The following is a 20,105-nucleotide window of genomic DNA, read 5'->3' on the forward strand; positions in this document are numbered from 1 at the left end:
GACAACGCAGGATAGATTCACCTTCAAAATGAAGGCACACGTCTTCCAGAAACGGCTGTACAGCCACATAGGAAGCTGAACTAAGGGATTCAGCCAAATTAACCACATCAGTTTATCAGGCAAGCTGAGAAGCAAAACAGTGGAATTAGGAGGAAAGACAGCAAAGCATGATGGAGAAGAAAACAAGTTAGAGGGAACAGGGTAATATTTAGAAGCAGATTGTCACTGCCCATCAGACAGCGATCAGAATAAGGTCAGACACAGCGCTGGCTAGAAACAAGGAGCTGGGACGGTGGCTATGGAAGTCATTCATGCCACAGCAAGCAAGCGCAGAGCTGAGGCGCCATGCAGGCAGGCCCCCGCGGGCAGCTCCTCCTGCGGCAGCTCCTCCTGCAACCCTAGCATGGCCCTCAAGGGCTCCCTCGGGTCTCTCACCTGAGTGTAATTGTCTAATTAGCTGAGTACCTCGCTTTGCAGCTGTGTTTTAAAGGAAAGTGTCTAGAAGCACGTGGCAAGTGAAGTGATCCACTTGGTGTATGTTAAATGTTCCCAAAACACACGGCTGTAACGGGGCGAGTCGGGCATTTGGGCAGAGGGCAATGAAGCATCAAGAGCCCAGTCCAGATTAGGCAGAAGACAAATTTCAGGTGATTTAGCCTACAACAGCCTTATGCAGAGAAAGAACTCAAAATCAAACAAGGGGTCACCGAATGAGTTTGGGCACATTTGGGCTAGATACAAGCCTGCAGGGAAGGGGGATGTCTGGATTGAAATTCTGGACTCACTTGCCTCAAATCTTCCTTAGGTATTGAAGTGTTTTTAATCTGATTTATACCCAGTGAGGAATATCAGACCCAGCGTGTCTGGTAACGAGAAAGAGGATATGAACATTGCATACCAGTGAAGTCTATGTCATAAATGGAATAGTGAGTGCTGTGTTATTCTCTGAAAAGAATACATAGAAAAGTATTATTTAAAAAACCAACGCCTACTGCCTTTCATGTATTGTTTCTTTTGCTAGGAAGGTACCTCAGGATTAACAGATTATCAGTACATTAGCATTCATGGTTCTGAATAAAGTGTCTCTGGTCATTTTTTTCTGTGTGCACAGACTGGTAACTTAAAGGCTATGTGAAATTGCTTTGGATGTTAAATAATATGCAGAGGAAATTGCATTAGATGGCAGGGAAGAGAAATGTGACTTTGTCATTAAGTCTCTAAAGTACCCTCCTGTTTTATCCCCCTCCTCCCCCCGAGAATAATATGGCATTCAATTTTCCAATTATATAAATACATGAACACTGGATTACTAGAGGCAGATAATTGAATATTTTGACTATTCTACAAGGGACCCTTCGTGTTTGAAGCGGGAGATAAACAGGGCATGCTGCATCACTTTCTGTATGCACGGGCTATAAAAATCTGAATTAGATCCAGAGAATATAAAGATCTCTAAAACAGAGAGAGATCTTACCAGTGTTCATTATATACAATAGTTAATTTATTCCACTGATAGCAGGGTAACTTATACAATAGCAAAACCTGGATATTTTAGGCCATAGATTGTACCACTTGAAAGCTGTAAGGAAAAGCATTCGCAGTTGTAGCATTTCAAATCCGACTCTTCTGTAGCTCTGTCTTTACAGGACATCAATCACAAGATGAGAGAAACTGTAAGCTATTTTCTAGTAACACACTGCCAATCGCAAGACAAATGTCAGATGTCACAAAATGAGAAGTAACCATTTTTCAACTTGTGAATGTCTTCAAATATATTACAATGAAAGTGTGAAAAAAATGACCCTTTCAGCTTCATTTGTTCTGACAGATGCCAGACCTTGGAGTTTGGCATTTTATCTTCATACTGCAATAATCTTTATGAAACTTAAACAAGGCTGAGGGCAGCGGCATTAGTCTACAATTGTCCTCTTACGTACAATACATAAAATTTCAAACATTCTAACCGTTGAACTAAAAAAGATCATCTACTACTACTCTTACTGGTGTTACAGAAAAAGACAAAAAGAAGAAGGGATGCCCACATCCGATATTAACACATGCTAGGTATTAGTTTCTTGTGGGCTCAGCTTGACTTCTGCATTGTATTGCCATGCTGCTGATTGCCACTTAGGAAAAATGCATGCTGCTTAAAACTAATATCAGAAAAGAAACTCTAAACTTTTCCTGAAGTGAGAACTCACTCGATACCATGCGTGCATTTTGTCCATGACTTTAAATGAGTGGACTCCCTCTGCACTGACAATGTGCTTCCAAGGTCACGTTTCTGACACACCAGCCATTGGAACATTTTGACATGGAGCTCAGGTAATTTTCTCCAATCCAAAGCTAAATGCCCAGACCCTGTCCCATCTTACAGCTTTGCGATTTTTGACAGTATGAGGAACACTAGAACACCAGCAGACTCATTAACATTACAAAATAGAACAAAGGAGGAAAAATCAAACTTGGATGTAGACATACATTATTGTAATAAAATATCAGACCAAAAAGAATTTGACTGAACAGCCCTGAAGTTCCAAGTTATTCCTGTCCTTTCAGCCAGTCTCATGTTCTGTGTAGCCACCCCCCAGGAAGAGTGTGATTATGGAAGTCATCGTTCATTTCTTGAAAAATAAGACTACTCTGTACAACTCCAGTGGTATAGCCCAGCATTCTTGACAAAATATCCTGTTAAATAATATAGATCTAATTTGTACAGAGTTATACTGTTATTTAAGGGGAAAAAAATGAAGAATGTGTGCAAAGACAAAAAAAAAAATCTGCTCTAGGTGTTACTGCAGGTCCAAATAGGGTAACAAACATACAAAAGGCAAAAAATAAGCAAACCTAGAAGTTAGCCTAAAGTCAGTGACAGGATTGGTTTCACTGGAATTTAAATGAACTCTTAGGCCTTTACAGTGTAAAGCTTTTTGCAGAAGCAGTGCTTAGTACCTGAAGACAAAACCACCACTTGATTCACAGAAAAAATTTACTTCATTAAGTCAAATTTTCTGTGAATAAGTGTGAGCTTATTGGTTCTGTGGAAGCAAAAGGATAAACATCTTTAGTTTTTCTTTAAAAAATTAACAGTACTTGTCATGGCAAAGACGTGTACAAAGCAGTAGAAGCCAAAATGGGATTTCAGTGTTTTAAGACTGACTTTAAAAAAATAAGTACATAGACAATGACCAAATCTGCATTGATTCCAACATGTGCAGTCCAAGCCACTGAAAGGAGAGGGTCAAAACCTGAAGTCTGACCACAAACATAATTCCAGGTTTCAGTTTTCCAAAGTCCACAACTGGTATTTGAGACTGCAGCTCCTTACTTGGTTTCCATGATACCTCCAGTGCATACAAAGCAACAAAATTCCTTTGATATGAGTGTGCCTCTCGATCAGTGCAACTAATCCCATGACGCTGGTTATCATCCCACTGTATTTTGGTCCTTGTCTTCACACATGGTTTTCTATACACTTGGGATGAAAGCACAGTTTGTCACATGAGGTGTACTGTAGGTCCAACAGAGAGGTAAATAAATAGCCATTGCCAGGATCATTATTTGAGAATGGGATCTTGCAGTAGACTTTTTGAAGAGCGTAAATAAAAAAAGCTGAAATAAATAATTGCAACTATCAGATGAAGGAATTCAAGAGTCTGTCTCTCCTTCTGCAGTACACGCACGTACCTGGGAATTAATTCTCAGTTCTGTCCTGGTGAATTAGCACCATTAATAGCGATGACTTCTATAATCTGCAAATTTACTCACCGTGGCCGTGCGATTCAGGAGGGGTGTATATGCAGCTGGTGTAAGGTGAAGTCCATCTGCCTGACAAGGAACTACTGCACTTCGGCGGTCCACGATTGCGCGGCCACAAACCAGGCGCTTTTCATCCAGGGCAGCCAGATGATACTCACAAAAATGAATTAGCGATGCCACTTGCTCGTGAAGTGGGAGGGATTTATATTTTTTCTGAGCCAGACAGAAGAAAGCTTCGACAAAGGCTTGCAAACACATTCCTGCAAGGAAAAGGTGTTTATAGGAGATTCACAGCAGAGTGTTCTCTAGCAAACTATATTCTTTAAGCATAATACTGTCTCTTGCTTCTTTTGGCAGCAAGGCCAAATGTATATGTGCTGGGTATGGACACATACAATCGTGTTAGTTAACATCTTTTAATTTAAACAGCAGCCATCTAGAATCCTCACCAAGAAAAGAAATTGTCTGTACTTCAAAGACCAAAAGACAAGGTTTTATTTGTATGTAACACACACGCTCATTTAGTATTTCAGTACAGGGCATACCCAGGCTGGGTTACAGACAGGTGATACTCTCTGTCACTGAGGCTATTTCTGGTTTTGCAGACATCAGCCCGACCAGCACCCTGGCATCCAGAGGCAAACTGGTACAGCAATAACCAATTTTAAGATATTGTACAATTAAATTGATGTGATATCAGCCTTGATTTCTTCTGCCTCAAATATTAAATTGAAACCAAATCAGACACAGAGTAACATATTGAGCTTCAAGGAAGACAATCTACCTGGAGGAAAAAAAAGTTTATATCGGCAACTGAATTGGGTCATTGAAACCTTGTATTTTTAGAGATGGATCTAAAAAGTTCAAATGTAGAACTACCGAAACAGTATGCCATTTCAGTCTGCAGCACTATAAAGATAACCCCATTACCAAGTACCACCTTATCACAGAAGTGAGTTTATTCGAAGCGTTACTTTCCTTCTGCAAAGACTGTACTAGGTATGAATCCTTAGCCTTCCTTTTGAAGGCGAAGAGGCCATTTTTTTCAGCCATACCCAGTAACTCTACAATAGTAGTTTTGTTTCAACTGAATGAAAAACAGTTGAAGTGTGTACGAAGGGAAAGGAGTGTAGTGCCAAAAAATTTCTGTGCTATAATAAAACTCTCTGCTCTGCCCCTTCACAAACAAAAGTCCCCTGCAGAAGCCACATGCTGCAGTACAGACTCTTCAGGTGTTGCTCAATCACATCTTACTAATAACACATTACCACAGCCAATGGAAAGAGGGGCTGCATATTAACACTAATTATTGTATTTAAAACCTTTAAGTAATACCTACTTTAATTCTTAATTAAGAAGCCAGACCACAATTGGTTTTGCAGAATGCCAGCAACAAGGAACAGTTATAGCTGCTTTGTGCTTTAACTGGCTTCCCAGTTTGAACATACACTTAAGAAGATTATTTTAGGATGTGATATTGAAAAGTTTGGTTTTTTTAACTTACTGTTGGCTTATTTATGCTGCAGGAAAGGCACCTTTTCAAAATATTACAATTACCTTCTGAAGTATAATTTCTCTCAACTAAGGCTGCAGCTGGGGTCGCTTACGATCTTGCCTATAAAATAGCTTGCAAAGGAATTGGTGAGTTATCTGAAAGCAGCAGCTGCCAGCTCAGTAAATTATTTTATCAGTCACGGTGAGCTGCAGGCAGGGAAAGCACCTTTGGTAGCATACACACTTTCTCCCCCATAAGTGACACTCATGTGAAGCATTTAATAAAAAAGTTAGAAGCTGCTGTTTTATGACAACAGCAATAGTTACTGTATTGATTACAGCTGGAAGTGGGCCAAACACAAAGCCAACAGAAATGGTTGGGTATTTTGTGTTGTAACACCTAGAAAACATCTGGTTCATTGAGACTGTCAACAAATAAATCTCTTCATTTCTGAAAGCCTGAATATTCACTTGCATTTCTATTATTTTTGCTAGTGAAATTCTATCAGCTAACCACATAAATTACTTATACCCACACTGAAATGCTAAATGCAAATGCTCAAATTTTACATACCTGTGAAACTAAGGTGACCATAACCTACCTAAAGTAGTACGGGAGTTCACGCATAATAAACCATACTATCTCCTCTGCATTATACTTTCCTTTTCTCCCTTCTAATCTTAGATCTGGATTTATTCTTTTCATCAGCCATGTGAAGAGTCTATTTTACTTATTCTCCTTTTCCCTTATCTGACTTCATATACACAGACTCTACAGGATATTATAGGATACCTATGTTCAAGCAAGACAAAATAATACTTATCTATTTCATACAAATATAAGCTTCATTAACATTTCTGAAGCATGTTCAAATACTCAAAAAAAGGTTATATATAAATAATTTTACTGCTGTCATACCTGACCATGGTCTTTTATGTGTGTCACTAATTCTTGATGTTTATGCAGGAGGGAACTACAGACGTATTTTAGGGAGGTGGGATAACAAATACAAAAGTCAGTCTCAACTTGGAGACTTTTGTGTCTTCTGCTATTTTACCATTCAAAAAAAAAAAAAAAGATGCAGGAGTATATGCATTGATGTCCATGTTCAGCTTCTTACATAAAAATATATTTTGAACCGATTTCTGGGAAGATGCCAGCTTGCAGCTCTGTGACCAGCATGCTAGTTTATGCCAGCAGCATCAATGTGGATTTCTTTATCCCACAGATTTAAATGGAACCTTGACAATCCTCCTTGATGGCCACAAGAAGCAGGGGCATAAAACCTCCCAGAATACTCCAACTGCTATTTCCCTGCTATAAATGGCTCAAAAAACGTCATCAGGAACATTTAATGTTTTGGGTTTTTTTTCTGAGATAGGAGTATTAACACAATTTAAATTATTCAACATTTTACAAAAGCTATACAGAAAAGTTGCCAAATTTATGGACTCAACTTCATATAGAAATGTAATAGCAGTTCTAGAAATTAAGCTATATATTAAATGTAAAATAACAAGAAAATAATCCCTGAACTCTGCTATTTGATAGATTACTGTCTCAGATCTAAAAATGTGACCAAAGCAGATGGGGAGGTAATTCACTACTGAAGGCTATGTTGGCTGTTTGACCTAGCTCCTGTATGAACAATTTACAGCAAGGGGTGCTTGTAGCAAAAACGCACTGCTACTCGTCCTTAATAAGAGCCTATTTAATAGCTGAGCACTGTGCAAGTTTGTGCAGAAACCTATTGTCCTTCCCTCGCCCATCAGAATGACAATGAAAATGAAGAAAGGGAGTGTATTGTTGGGCAGGACACACACACACACTCCCTGGGAAAGGAAAAGTAACACTGGTAGTTTTGTTTGCTCCCAAAGTAACCTTTTTGGGGAACACAAATCAGAAAGAGAAGTTAAGCATACTTGTTTCTAGCTCCTGCATAGCTTTTGGCTTGGCTGGGTTTTGCTAGGCCATGTAAGCTACTCTAATATGGACATACCTTCTTACACTGTAATTAAGTTGAAGGTTCCACTGGAAATGGTTTTAAATGCTTCTCTGCAAACAGCAACAAGTCTTACAAATGCAAAATTGCAAGCATAAAAAGGGGCTTGCAGAAGACTTTTTCCAATAAATAAATTGAAAACTAAGAGTGATCTGTTCTGTAGATAAAGGGAAGCTGCCACAGAACTAAACAGAAGAATTTGTTGTACACGTACGCGCCTCAGATGTACACGCCTTGGTCCCATTTTTTTTTATGGAATGTTTGAAGTGTGCTTGAGCTACCAAAATTGCAAAAAACCCCCAGCTTCCATAGTCTGCAAACACAAAATAGTGTTACCCGATTCTTTGTGGTCGATTCCCATGCTGTTCCACCTTCTTGTGATATCAATATATAAGATATCTACAGAAGCCATTGAAAAATTGCTGTTACTCAATTTGCAGTTTCTGTTAAAAACAGACAAAATAAAGAAGAAATTCTGATTATGTCCAAACTTCCAAGTTCGGAAAAATTCTGCAAGGGCAACTGAAAGAACACTGGGAGAAAAGTTTACCCATATCACATGTACACACTCACCGTAACATGCTTAGTCTAATAAAACACTTACAGCAGACAGCAAACAAACCAGCGCTCCATTAGGTTTACATATCTGAAATGGTACAAGCCCTGAATTTTTCACATGCAGAGCATCTCCTGTATGTACCTAGTCCTGCTGCCAGTTCAGATCACGCAGGCACCACCTCTGCCAGAAGTGGCCCTGGGCAGGAGGAGTGGCCCACTTCCAGGCGTGCACCTAAATCCAATTTGCACATGGTGCAATCTCACATCAATCTCTAGCCACAAAAAGGCAGCAGGTCATATTACAGATGAACTGGCTTATTTTGATTTTGCAACAAAGCGGGGGGGGGGGGGGGAAGGAGGGAGAAAACCTGAGTATTTCAATTAAAAATATGACTTGACTGTTACACACAGCTTTCTCCCAGGCTATTGCCAGTACGCTTTCCAAGGCTGTAACAGAATGGTATTAATTGGTACATTGCAAAACCCAACACAAATCTGCACAGACTATCTACATGAGGCAGAGTTTACACAGAGAATACTTTCATTTGACTGACTGATCCTGTTTTAAAAGGGTTGGAGAAAAGCTTTCAGGCACAGAATTACTTCTTCATGCCTGAACACTGAACAGATTTACCCTGTGCGTTACTGAACACTGCATGGAAAACAGCAGCATCTCTGGATACATCTCCGGCATTTGGTGATAAGCACATGTAGGAGATCCGACACTTGTGTGGTCTGAGCCTGCAGTGTAGTGTTGATCAATATATGAGAATTAGCCATCTGTCCAGTATTTCCAGATGTCTGGCAGCCTTGCTGGAACTAGTGGACATGCCAAAGAGCTGGCCAAAATTTTTAGCCAGAAAAGGAAAAAAAAAAAACCACAACCCAAACCCCGAACGCTGGATAATTTAAAAGAATCTTACTCTTTAGTAGCCTAAGCAGAGCTCCCTTAAAACAGAGAGTTAAGGTCTGGCCTAAATAGTCCCCAAAAAATCTTAGGCAGTATCCAAGCAAGGACTAGAGCCACTAGAGCCAGTGTTTCCCTTTTAGTTATTTTTTAGAACGAAGAAATTATTGAAGGGGAACTGATTTCGATTAGCTAAAATTTGAGTGGATAATCTCTGCAACCACTTGCCCACACATGCATGCACACACATATATAAAAAGTCACACTTGTGTACCATTTTATTCTTGAAAAGTGATACAGCACACATCTTAGAAACATGGCCTTATTTCTGAAATGAGTAGTAATGACAGCATTTCAGAAAAGGGCCATGTAGTTGGTATAGATCCTCTGGGAAAAATAAACAAAATATTTGCCAATATTAAAAAGTTTAATTTAATATGCATTAGGAAACTGCAAACACTATTTCACTGAGATATGGCAATTTATTTTAATATTCTTAAAAGAAAATGTTGGCATTTATTTGGTGTTCATCTGAAAAGCGTCGAATTAAGGCTGGACTAAACAATAGAAAATATAGAACTTGAAACAATCCTGTACTGGTCTGTGGATAGAGCAGATGCCTTCAATCTTTTTCTATATATCATAAGTTGTATAAATCAAATTGTTTATATTCATTCCTGAATGCTAAATGCATCTGCACAGAAACAGGACCTGTATTTTAAGAGTACATCTGCTGCTGCTGCTCATTTCTTTTGTCATTGTCAATGAAAGACAGAAAATGAGATATTTGTACCATGACTAGAACAGATACATCCGTAAAAAACAATGAAAAAAACCCTCACGAATAAAAAGTACGTGAAAAAATAAATTGAGTTCCTTGCCATTGCAAGTTGCAATTTCACAATGCAAATCCTTGGTGCACAATGCATCAGCAACTGGCATTTGGAAATCCTTTCCTGTGGCCTGGGGCAGATGGCTGTGCCCCCACAGCGAACAGAATCAGATCAAGTGAGCCCATTTCAGTTGTCACTTTCTCACAATGGTATTCTGACAATTTACTAGGAACGTGACATGTTGACTAAGACTGCAAATAGTATCTCCCAAAGTATTGCTGATCTGCTGTAGAATAAAGATGCAAGTTCCTACTAGACACAGTTTCATAGGTCAGGTATTTTGGGAGCTTGGAATGATAAAAATGTATCTGTTTTAATAAAAAATAAGCAATGGTTCAATAGAACTTATGGGGAAAAGTTTCTTCAGAAGGCATTACTAAACCTACAAGCAAAAACTGTACCACTGTTAGGGCCCACTTTTATTCAACAAAACCTAAGATAAGCACAAGGACAACAGTACCACCCCATAGGATCAGGAGTTTCTAAGTTCTCGACGATGGTTTAAGCAATTCCTAAAGAAACCTTCACTTTACTAACCTTATAAATGTTCGGAAACCTGTTGGCCCCAACTTTTTTGTCCCTTTTACACCAAGAAATCGGATAAACAGTGCAGCCACTCTGTCCACAAGTCGCAGGTAGTTGAACTGCTTCGCGTACTTGGGAAACACTTGCTTGAGACAAAGGGAGGGGAGGCCAGCCTCTGGGCTTTTGGTGGTATCGTATTCTGGTCTGTCTGCCGGTCCCGCGTCCAACAGCTCTTCGTTTGCTTCTGACACATGCTCCAAAGTCTGACACCTGTGGCACATAAAATAATTGTATCTTATGTTAACCTTATTCTTAGAAGATTCAATATGCTGTCTTTCTGGACGTTTTTAAATTATAAAACATTATTTTACGAGATCTTTACAATAATGAAGAATCAAGAACAAATACTAAGGTTCTCAAAAACAGAAACCATGTTATAGGAATATTTAAAAGGATAACGAGCAGACCATTCTCTGATGCCAAAAATAACGCCTATAAATACGATTGACAAACAGATGCTGCACCATTACCAGGTTAATTGTGGGAGCTACCGTTAACTCGTAACTCCCCTTGAAATGACTGGGAGCTGGGCACAATCATACCATTTTTCAGTAAGTTTTGAAATTTTGTTTTATACTAAACCATTCCTTTATCAAAATCTTGGGTTTACCACCCCAAGAAGGTAAGAGTGGGTGCCTGGTCACCCTAACACCGCATGGTCGCCTGGACCCCACGCCCTTCTTTTTATATGGCCCTTTGGCTATTGTGTCCTAGGAAGAGGTCAGCAATTTGCTATGCAGGTATTAAATTGCAACAACCCCTAGCTGTGTACCTTCTGGGCACTGCCCAAGCCGCAGAAACAGATGGAAAACATTACCAGTGTTCAGAAGTTCAGGGGGATAGCTATCAATCCAGCTACAAAATTATAAAAATAAGTATTTTTTTAAAATACGAGTGATTTCAGGACCTCACAATTTTGACAATTTAAGACATTACATTTTCCATAGGACTCTAGCATTTTCTGAAAATCATTTTCCCTTAAATTTATTTCATATAAAACATTCCAAAATTGAAACACTGACAATAAGTAGTTACTTCTAAAAATCTTGATCAAGGTATGCCTGCATGATTCCCTTGCAATGCTTCAAAAATATTTATAGTGCATTCATTGATAAAGACATCTTAGTTTAGTAACAGAAAGCCTGGATGGACATCAGATTGCATTGCTCCTTTCTGCATCCCTGATCTGGAACAATATTTGTCTTTCATAACCTGTTTGTTTTTTTTTTTTTTAATTTTTAAAGGGTTTTTTTTCCTTCCCTTCTTGTTTTTCCTTGTTGTAACCAGTAACGCTCCTTAGATCACTTAATAAAGCTGAGGTAACAACAGGTTCTCAACAAATTGGGCCCCACTGAGTTAATTTTTTCTAAAATGGCAGTTTGTTTTTTTTTTTTAATCCACATAGTTAAACATTAAAAGCTAAACATTTCAACCTTTCCCCCCCACAACACACAAATTATTTTTCTCGATGTAGATTTGTTGTGAAGCTGTAGAATATCCATATTCCTTTCAAAAGGTCTTTACAACCTCATGAAAGGTAACGGGCTAACTTCTTCCACATAGACAAGGAAACAGCAGATAGCAACTGCACGTTGGTGTTATCAGCATTGAACAAAGGTATGCAGCAAAAGGTGACTTTCATGGAATTTCATGGAATATTTCATGGGAAATGCTTAGAGATTATAATAATCTAATTATATTTAAACGTATTTTCCAATAATGATTAGAAGCTTTTACCTCCCCTAGTAAGTAAGGTACAAAAAGTACAGTAAGATATATTTGCAAAGAAGAAATTCTAACAATACATTCAGAAGCAATACAGTTCACATAAATGCATACTTGCACTACTCAGAAGACAATTTCTGGGCAATCCCATTATTTTTTCTTCAAAGCCTCTGTGCCTACTGTCAAAATACATTATTTCATCTTCATTGCCATTGCCAAATTCCCTGAATAAAGCTGATTGAGATAATGATGTTCCAAAATAAATGTTACATGTTTATTCAGCATGACATATTTTTACTTTTTTTCTGCGTTTGACATATCAAAAGAAAATTAAAGATTGCTATCCTCATAAGGTCAGAAAGTCTGATAGCTGTTGGTAATTATTTGACACCCACTAAGCATATGCAGGTTTTCGTTTTCATTTTCTTTCCAGCCACTTTTGTAAGTACCTATCATCAAGAGTAAGTGTAATTCACACTAGGTACTAAAAAAATTAGTGCTTTTACTAGATTGATCTTTTGTGTTCCTGAGCAGATTTAGTGTTCTTCAGAAAGTTCTGTTCCAGCTGAAGATAACAATCAACAGAGTTATTATTCACCCACAGCACTGCATATGTTATTAAGTCAGATCTACAGTAAATCTGTACGTTCCAACTTCGACTGCAAAAGGCAGATTTCCTTAGCCCTCGTACAACCATCCTGTAGTCAGTCATCCATAACAAATATCCCCATGCGATTTTCAGCCTCTCTCTTCTACTTCTAAATTTCCCTGAAAGACATTAATCCATTGCCATGCTGTGTCCGCTTTCAGTAGAGAATACTTCAAATTAATACTTTTAACTTCTAGTGAGAGATATGATGAAAATAAATGTATGGCAACTGTAAGACAAAGGGCCCTTACAGGAAAAAAAAAAAAGAATCGCAAAAAAAAGGTTTTAATTGGTATGAACTAAATTGCAATATCTAATTTCTAAAAGACTTTTTTGGGGCCAAGTTTTCAACCCTGCTTGAATGTGGGCTCTGAACTCATTCACACCTCCAGATCTTACCTTCAAACAGCAGCGGCTCACCATCCACTGCAGCATCTGCACAAACTATAACCACAGATGCGACTGCTCAGTGCAGAACCGAGGCTGGAAACTTCTCCCTGCACCAAATGCCAGCTCCAAGTTCACTTAGATGAACTTTGAACATTAGCAGAGGTTCCAACAGTTCTTTGTAAAAAGCATCTGCATTCAGCCTCTTTTGGTGTTTAAGTACTCATAACTGCCAAGGCATTGCTGCTCGGATGGGACTGTCACGCTGCGATTCACAAAGCATCTGTTCTTCTAAGACAACTATTGTTACAAACTTCTAAAATAACAGTACTTCTTTTGTATCCACACTTATATTCATTGCTATTGAGTATCTGTAAATGTGATCATTTTTTGAGATAAAAGACTCTAAAAAAAATCTTTAAAAAATAAATAAAAATCTTAGGTAGTGCTTGGGTAATGTTCCTGTCTGCTGCAGACAGGAAAGTAGAAAAATAATGTTATTTTTGTCTTTAGTTAAGTAAAGCTTAAAGTAATAAGTTATTAGCTTTGTTCTTTCTCATGTAAGATTGGATGGTGGTTCCACTGCCATGGAGTACCCTCTGGCTGCCAAAAGAGCGAGAGTATGTACAGCCAAGAAACAATAAGCATGCAGGCTTCTATTTTTAATCTTAAAAGGTCTGTTCATGAATTTAAAAATTCAAATACTCAGCCAGGTGAACTAGACCTTGACCAAATGTGAAACCTTGTACTCAGTGGGAGAGAGGTTGTGTTGTTTGTAACATAACTCTCGTTTTAATGATGCCCGGAAGCCCCGAACCCTTTCTCATTCTAAATTCTTGAGTGTTTTGGATTGTACATTATTCATCCATCATTAATGTTTTCAGTTAGAAAAATATAAAGCTTTACTTTAAAAGATACAAGCAGAGCTGAGGAAATTTCATTAGATCTCATTTTTTACAGAAAATGCTGAAGAGACTGTTACAGGGAGCAGCTTCAGAGAAATTAATTACAGCCCCAGCACTCTTTGGTGCCTGTGCTGCCCAGCATCAGGAGGGAGGCTGGAGTGCTGTCCATCCACTACACTACTGAGACAGAAGTTTGACTTGTAGAACAACAGCTCTCAGCATAGTCGTCTTCTGCAAATCTGTACTTCCTTCACAAATCCGTACCTCTTTCCTGCTGAAGGAACAGTCCCTGGAACTTCTGAGGAAGTGCAGTAGTTTAAAAGAGGTTTTTTTCAGCCTTTTCATTTTTCAACCCCCATCCTCAAAGGAAATGTGAAATGGTCATGAGAACACCCAAACCATAATAGTAAACAGATACTCTGGACACGTTACTGCTGGGAGCCACAGAAGACTGTCTCTCTGACTGAGGGGGAACGGACACAGTCAAATTATTAAATGGGACTATGTTTGGTTTGTATTAGGGTCATAGAAAATTGTGCTTGTAGAAAAAAACCTCTATTATGGTCAATGAAAAACTATTGTTGAATGTAATAAAGCAGAGGTTCTAAACTACCATCTAGAATTTCCTTCTTCTCCGCCTTTCTTTGGAAAAAAGCCTACAGCTGCCTTTGAGGTCATGGATAAAAACTCAAAACCAGCTTCCCATTTCAAACTTTTACTGAAATAGCTCTTAAAACCATATTTCTTATTAGAAAAGTATTTTTAAAATAAAACCAGCTTTTTTTGTATGTTACTGCATGTCTCAGTCCTTTCCACTTACACATTGGGAAAGTCTATAAAATATTTAAATCAGAACAAGAAAACTTAATTCTAATCTTTATTACCAAATCTTGTACTTCCATTAAATAAAAAAAGAGAGAATATACTACTTAATTTGCTTTTACAGGTTATTGCTTTTACAAGTTTAATGATTTGGTTTGATTCTTTAGCTTCCCCCTTCCCCCAAGATTTCCTTAAGTTTCCTTTTCTAATGCACTAGAGCTTAATTAATTTGATCATATAATTTGGATTAAAGCTATAGTTTTCACTTTTAATAAAACTAAGACTTTCCAAAACAAACCTGCACAAGAGCTTGTCTGTATCTGCAAAACTGAGTTGATACATAGACTTGCCTATTTTTCACACTCACCTTAACTGCAAGCATTTACACTGACTATATTTGGAGTATAATTCTCCACTGCTACCACAGACAACATTTCAATAAAAGTTTATTTTCTGTAGATCTATTCAACACACTTATATGCACCCAATCTCAATGTGGTCTCAACATGACTAATTAAGAAAAACTGCCTAGCTAGGTATATTACAGCCAGACTCGGTATCTATAAAAACAGAGTTTTACTGTGATCTGCACATTTTTGCAAGGAAACAGTGCACAACATATTTTTTGCCCTATCGCTAGATAAATTACACTCACTTGCAATGCACCGTTACATTTTCTTCTGTGTTTCGCTACCATCTGCCATCGCCACACCATAAGGGTGAGCGGATGACATAACTCCCCAAGGGTCATGCAATCAAAGACTGGTATAGGCACTGGCAGTACAGCTACAAAAAGCAGAAATACAGCTCAAAGTCCAGCAACAATGAAAAAGTATTTTCACCTCCATTTCTACCATTAATTTATCAGTCAATTGGAAAATACAGAAGTACACATTTTTGTAATGTTACCTGTCAGATTCAAAGTGTTACTAAAAACTCCTATGCATATTTATCATCCAGTTCTTTCTTACTCCAGAAAGTGACTTCCAAGAAATACCTTAAATGCTGTCTCATTCAGGACTTCACCCTGGGAGTCTGGGTACAACACACAGGGTTCTCACACTTGGCCCTAGTCTCCCTGAAAACCTTGCAAAATGTCTGTGGACAAGTGCTGCAGTGGAGTTGCGGGGAAGGGATCAGAAATTCCAAAATGCTGAAACAAATCTCCAGAAAGAGCATCTTGCACAGGTTCCTTCCATTAGCTCATTTCTCAGGGGACTTCCAACGGGCAAGGGGAGGAGAAGAAAGCTGAGCCCCACACTTTAAAGCTGCTCCTTAGAATTAATTGTTTTGACTGACACAGCTGAGTCAGGCTAAATGAATGAAAGGTCAAATATAAGGTAATGCTTCTGTTGCCATACAGAGTAAAAGCAAAGCTTAATTTACATACTAATGTCTGACCTCAATACATTAATTTCTCTAATTCTGCAGCTCATGACAGATCTCTCTTTAGAAATTATCAACTGTGGAGAAAATATTAACTGCATCTTTAAAAAAGAATTTCAATTTTAATAAAGCTTACGGAAACGACATCTAAGACTACTTATCTTTTATACATGATTACTAATTTATTAATGTTTCCTCCATCTACGTTTTATCCCTTTCATTCTGACCGGCCTTAATCTTTATGCAAATATAAGTTGCTAAGGGACAAACAAATTTGCAACTACTAATTAAAGGCTTCAAAATTTGCAGCATTTTGTATACTTGTATATGAAATTTAGCTGTCAAGTTCAGAGTAAAATTGGGTAAGCATTGCAATATTAATATTTCTAAGAATGCTGACTTGATATTTTTAACATTTAGGGCATTGCTAGAAGTATAAATTAAGCAATTTTGGTATCAGCTGACAACTGCTTACCTAATAAAAGAAAATATTATGTTCTGCATTCTGAAGCTATAATTATTCCCTCAGCTGAGCCTCTATTCTCAAAGCAAAGACTATGTTAACATAGTTAAAAGTAGAGAATATTTTGCATGACAAATCTATCTATCCACCCATTTATGACCATAGTATATGGACCTCCCAAGAAACAGATACATGTTTGTTACTGGAGTGTGTAGATATGAAATACATTTGTGTGCTCATTCACAGAAATAAATCCATTAGGAAACAGTAAGTCAAAGCCAAAGCAGTGTCTCTGCATTATCAACCATTCATGAATTTTCTTTTATGAACTAATCCCATTACTTTTATTAACACACAGAGACTTCCAGCACTCACAGTATGGGATAGCAAGAAATTTCATAGTTTGACTGCACATTGTGTGAATAATCAGCATCTTTTGTTTTGTACCGGCCACTTGTGAGTTTCATTTGAAGAAACTGAATATTCATCTCCTCTTCACCCTCTGGCAAAGCAAAAAATGTCAATAGCACTCGCATTTCCTCCTTTCAAAATAATAATAAAGTTGCACAAAGATAAAAATATTAAAAGAATATTAAACCCCACAGAGTAAGAGATTTTTTAAGTTTTGTTAGAAACATTATAAACATATAGTTTATTCAACACTTCAGGAATGCTTTGCGGCAGTCAAAGAAACCACAGTAAACAGTCCATATTTCAAAGAGCAGAATCAATCACATTAAAAATCAGGATTGATAATCACCATGTTGGCAGACAACTAACTTCACATCATACAAAATACATTTTGAAAATGCAGCAGCTGTCCTGTCTCCTGGAATCAGGAAGTGCTGAAAGCAGTTAGAATTTCCAGCTCTAAGAAAAAAGAATCCATATCACAGAGAAATAAAGCAGTTAAATCACCTCACTTAGATTTTAACCTTATTGTGAGCATGACCATGCCTAATTTTGCCTGCACCTTCAAGGCCTAACATTGCATTCGTGCTGGAAGGATGAAAGAAATGGAGCACACTAAGTTTGTTTCTGAGAGTTGGCAAACACATTTTAGGTGAATCCAAGGACAAATTAAAGATGTACTCCATAGCCATTTGCTTAACAAAACCAAAATAATTTATCAGATTCTTGAAAAAGTTAAATCAAAGCCCCTGCAGTCTGTCATCAACAATCACAGCAACTCTAACGCACAGCATCTGCTAGTTGCAGGCTCTCCATTTTCTGTCCCATGAGTGTTATTTGTTTACCATGTATCATACTCTAAGCTCCACAGACATCAGTCCCCTTTCTGAGAAGGATGGTTCGCTGCCTCTTTAGATTGGATGGATTTATTATAAAAATAAACACTTCTCATTAAAGATTAAATAGCTTTTGAAAGAAAACAGAAGAGACTGAAAGTTTGCCGCTTTAACACATTGTTAATGAGTGTTTCCAAGATGTAGAAACTTAGTGTGGATCCTGACTTGCTCCACACCAAGGACACAAAGCGATGGATGAGAATATTACTGACATTTTCATATCATATGCAGAGAAGACTAGAGCCTCCACTTCAAACTCGAAACCTAAGACAAGCTGATGCGCTGTCCTACACATTTTGTCTAGGAAGAAATGCAGTTTGTATTAGGAAACATGTCTGCTAGCCACACAAGCAATGATATACTTGCTGGAGTTACCAACAAGTATTATTCAAGGATTAACACTTCCCTTTCAAAGGAGTTGTACAGAGCCTTTCTTGTCTGAATTGTGCATTGATCAGAGGAATTTCTGAAAGAGGAGATGGTACAGAGGCACACTGTGCTCAACCTTCCAGTTTTAGCCTACACAAATGTGGTCATTTCTGTTCACTCCTAGATGATACCATTCAAGATGCTGTTATCTACTTTTATATGGAGAATGCTACAGAAATAATAGCTTCTGATATTCCATAACACAAATAAACTTTCAGATTCCATTAAAAAAAAACCCCAAACAAACCACAATATGGGCAACAGCTAACACCACTGCAGTCATCCATAAAATACCAGAGCATAGGGAACAGGAGAGATCTACATCCTTCCCTTGAAAACACAGCCGTGGAAGCACTTCAGAAGATGACCCAGCCAGAGAAACCACTGGTTCAGAGACACCTGAGAAGCCCAAAAGTCAAGTTGCTCAGTTATTTGAAGAATTCTCCATAGTGTGGAATGGATCTTATCTGCCCTGATTCATAAGCGAGGATTTGTCCCACTATGCTTTGAAAATTTTTTTCTCCTAGACAATTTAGGTGCTTGTGATCTTAGTATCTTCCACATCAGAAAGGGCTTAATTTTAGGGTGTTTTAAAAAGAAACATGTATGAAAAGAGGTGTTTAGGTTTTCAACAAGCCTATTACACAAATCAGAAGTCAGAAAGGCTATGTTAATTCCCTTGTATTTTAAACTAAAGCTCAATCCAATAAACCATTTCAAACCTGGTATCAAACACTAAGTGTTCACCAGTGATACTGCGATTAAATCCAGTTTCGTTAAACTCCTACCTTACAAGGTGATGACAGGAATCAGTACAGCAGCACACGAGAGAGAGAGAGAGACAAGACATCCTTTAGAGATACAAAGCAGATACTGCACACCTGGGATAAACATCCAACTGGATGTAATAGTTGCACCTGAGCTCTGTTTTTATTTCTATAGCACTCCCTAATACATAGTTTAAATCATTAAAGTGAAGAAATGCATTTGAGGAGTCTCAGGTGCAATGTGCTGAAAAAAACAGTTATTTCCTAATTATTAATTGAGATTCTTTATTTCCAACTTTCTCTTCTTAAGAATAATGGTAATATCAGTCTGCATCAGCTAAAGATTTATTACTTTTAATGTAACAGAAGCAGTGAATGCTTATGCTATTACCTGTCATTTATTTGAGTGCTGCAGAAAATATGGCATTACTATAATGAAATAATGGATAAGCAATGCAAAACCTGCATCGGAAGACTTTGTTCCACTGTAGCAAAAAATTATTATAGAACAAAGATCATTAAATATGGTCCCCAATACTTTATTTTTTTGTGGAGGTAGCTTTTATTATTCCTAGTAGATTTATTTGTGTTCACTATTTGCTTTTAAGGTACTTATGAGCCTCATTATTTCTCCAGAGTTTCCTTTGTTTCCTTTAGAAAAGCGTGCCTTAAAAATAGTAATACAGGATACTGCAAAGGCAAACCAGTTGTAAAGCCTGATAATGTATTGAAACCAACATTAAATTAGACCACCAAGTGTCTTACAGTAGAACAGAAAAAACCTAAGCCCCATGATATTTTTTCCCATGTGGAAATTATTCTTAGAAAGCAGTCATGATTATGCTAGGGTAGAAAAGGAGCTTTACCCTGTCATCCAATGGAGTAGAAAGCAGCAGTGCAATTGCATTTTACCAGCAGTAATCCTCCTATTAAAGTAGGTGAATTCTACATACACAAATAACACTACTGATGATTACACTGCTGTTAAGTCATGTGGCTTTACGCTTTCATTTTGTGGCAACTGGGTGCTAGGCAGTTTTATTGCTTTCTAATTTTTTCAGAGACT

The 20,105-nt window shown here is 37.8% G+C and overlaps 1 protein-coding gene across 1 annotated transcript in view; it reads right to left on the minus strand.

The window, feature by feature from the left end:
• Positions 1–1,479: 1,479 nt before the first annotated feature.
• The window catches only part of TTLL11 (tubulin tyrosine ligase like 11), a 52,856-nt gene continuing 34,230 nt past the window's right edge, over positions 1,480–20,105 (minus strand). Inside the window, 3 exon segments of the mRNA XM_030000493.1 lie at positions 1,480–4,019; positions 7,593–7,699; positions 10,152–10,409. Of these exon segments, the coding sequence (XP_029856353.1) occupies positions 3,730–4,019; positions 7,593–7,699; positions 10,152–10,409 (655 nt within the window). The 3' untranslated portion in view covers positions 1,480–3,729.

This window comes from Aquila chrysaetos, chromosome 24, assembly GCF_900496995.4.
Source record: "Aquila chrysaetos chrysaetos chromosome 24, bAquChr1.4, whole genome shotgun sequence".
In the NCBI taxonomy this organism is placed as follows: Eukaryota; Metazoa; Chordata; class Aves; order Accipitriformes; family Accipitridae; genus Aquila; species Aquila chrysaetos.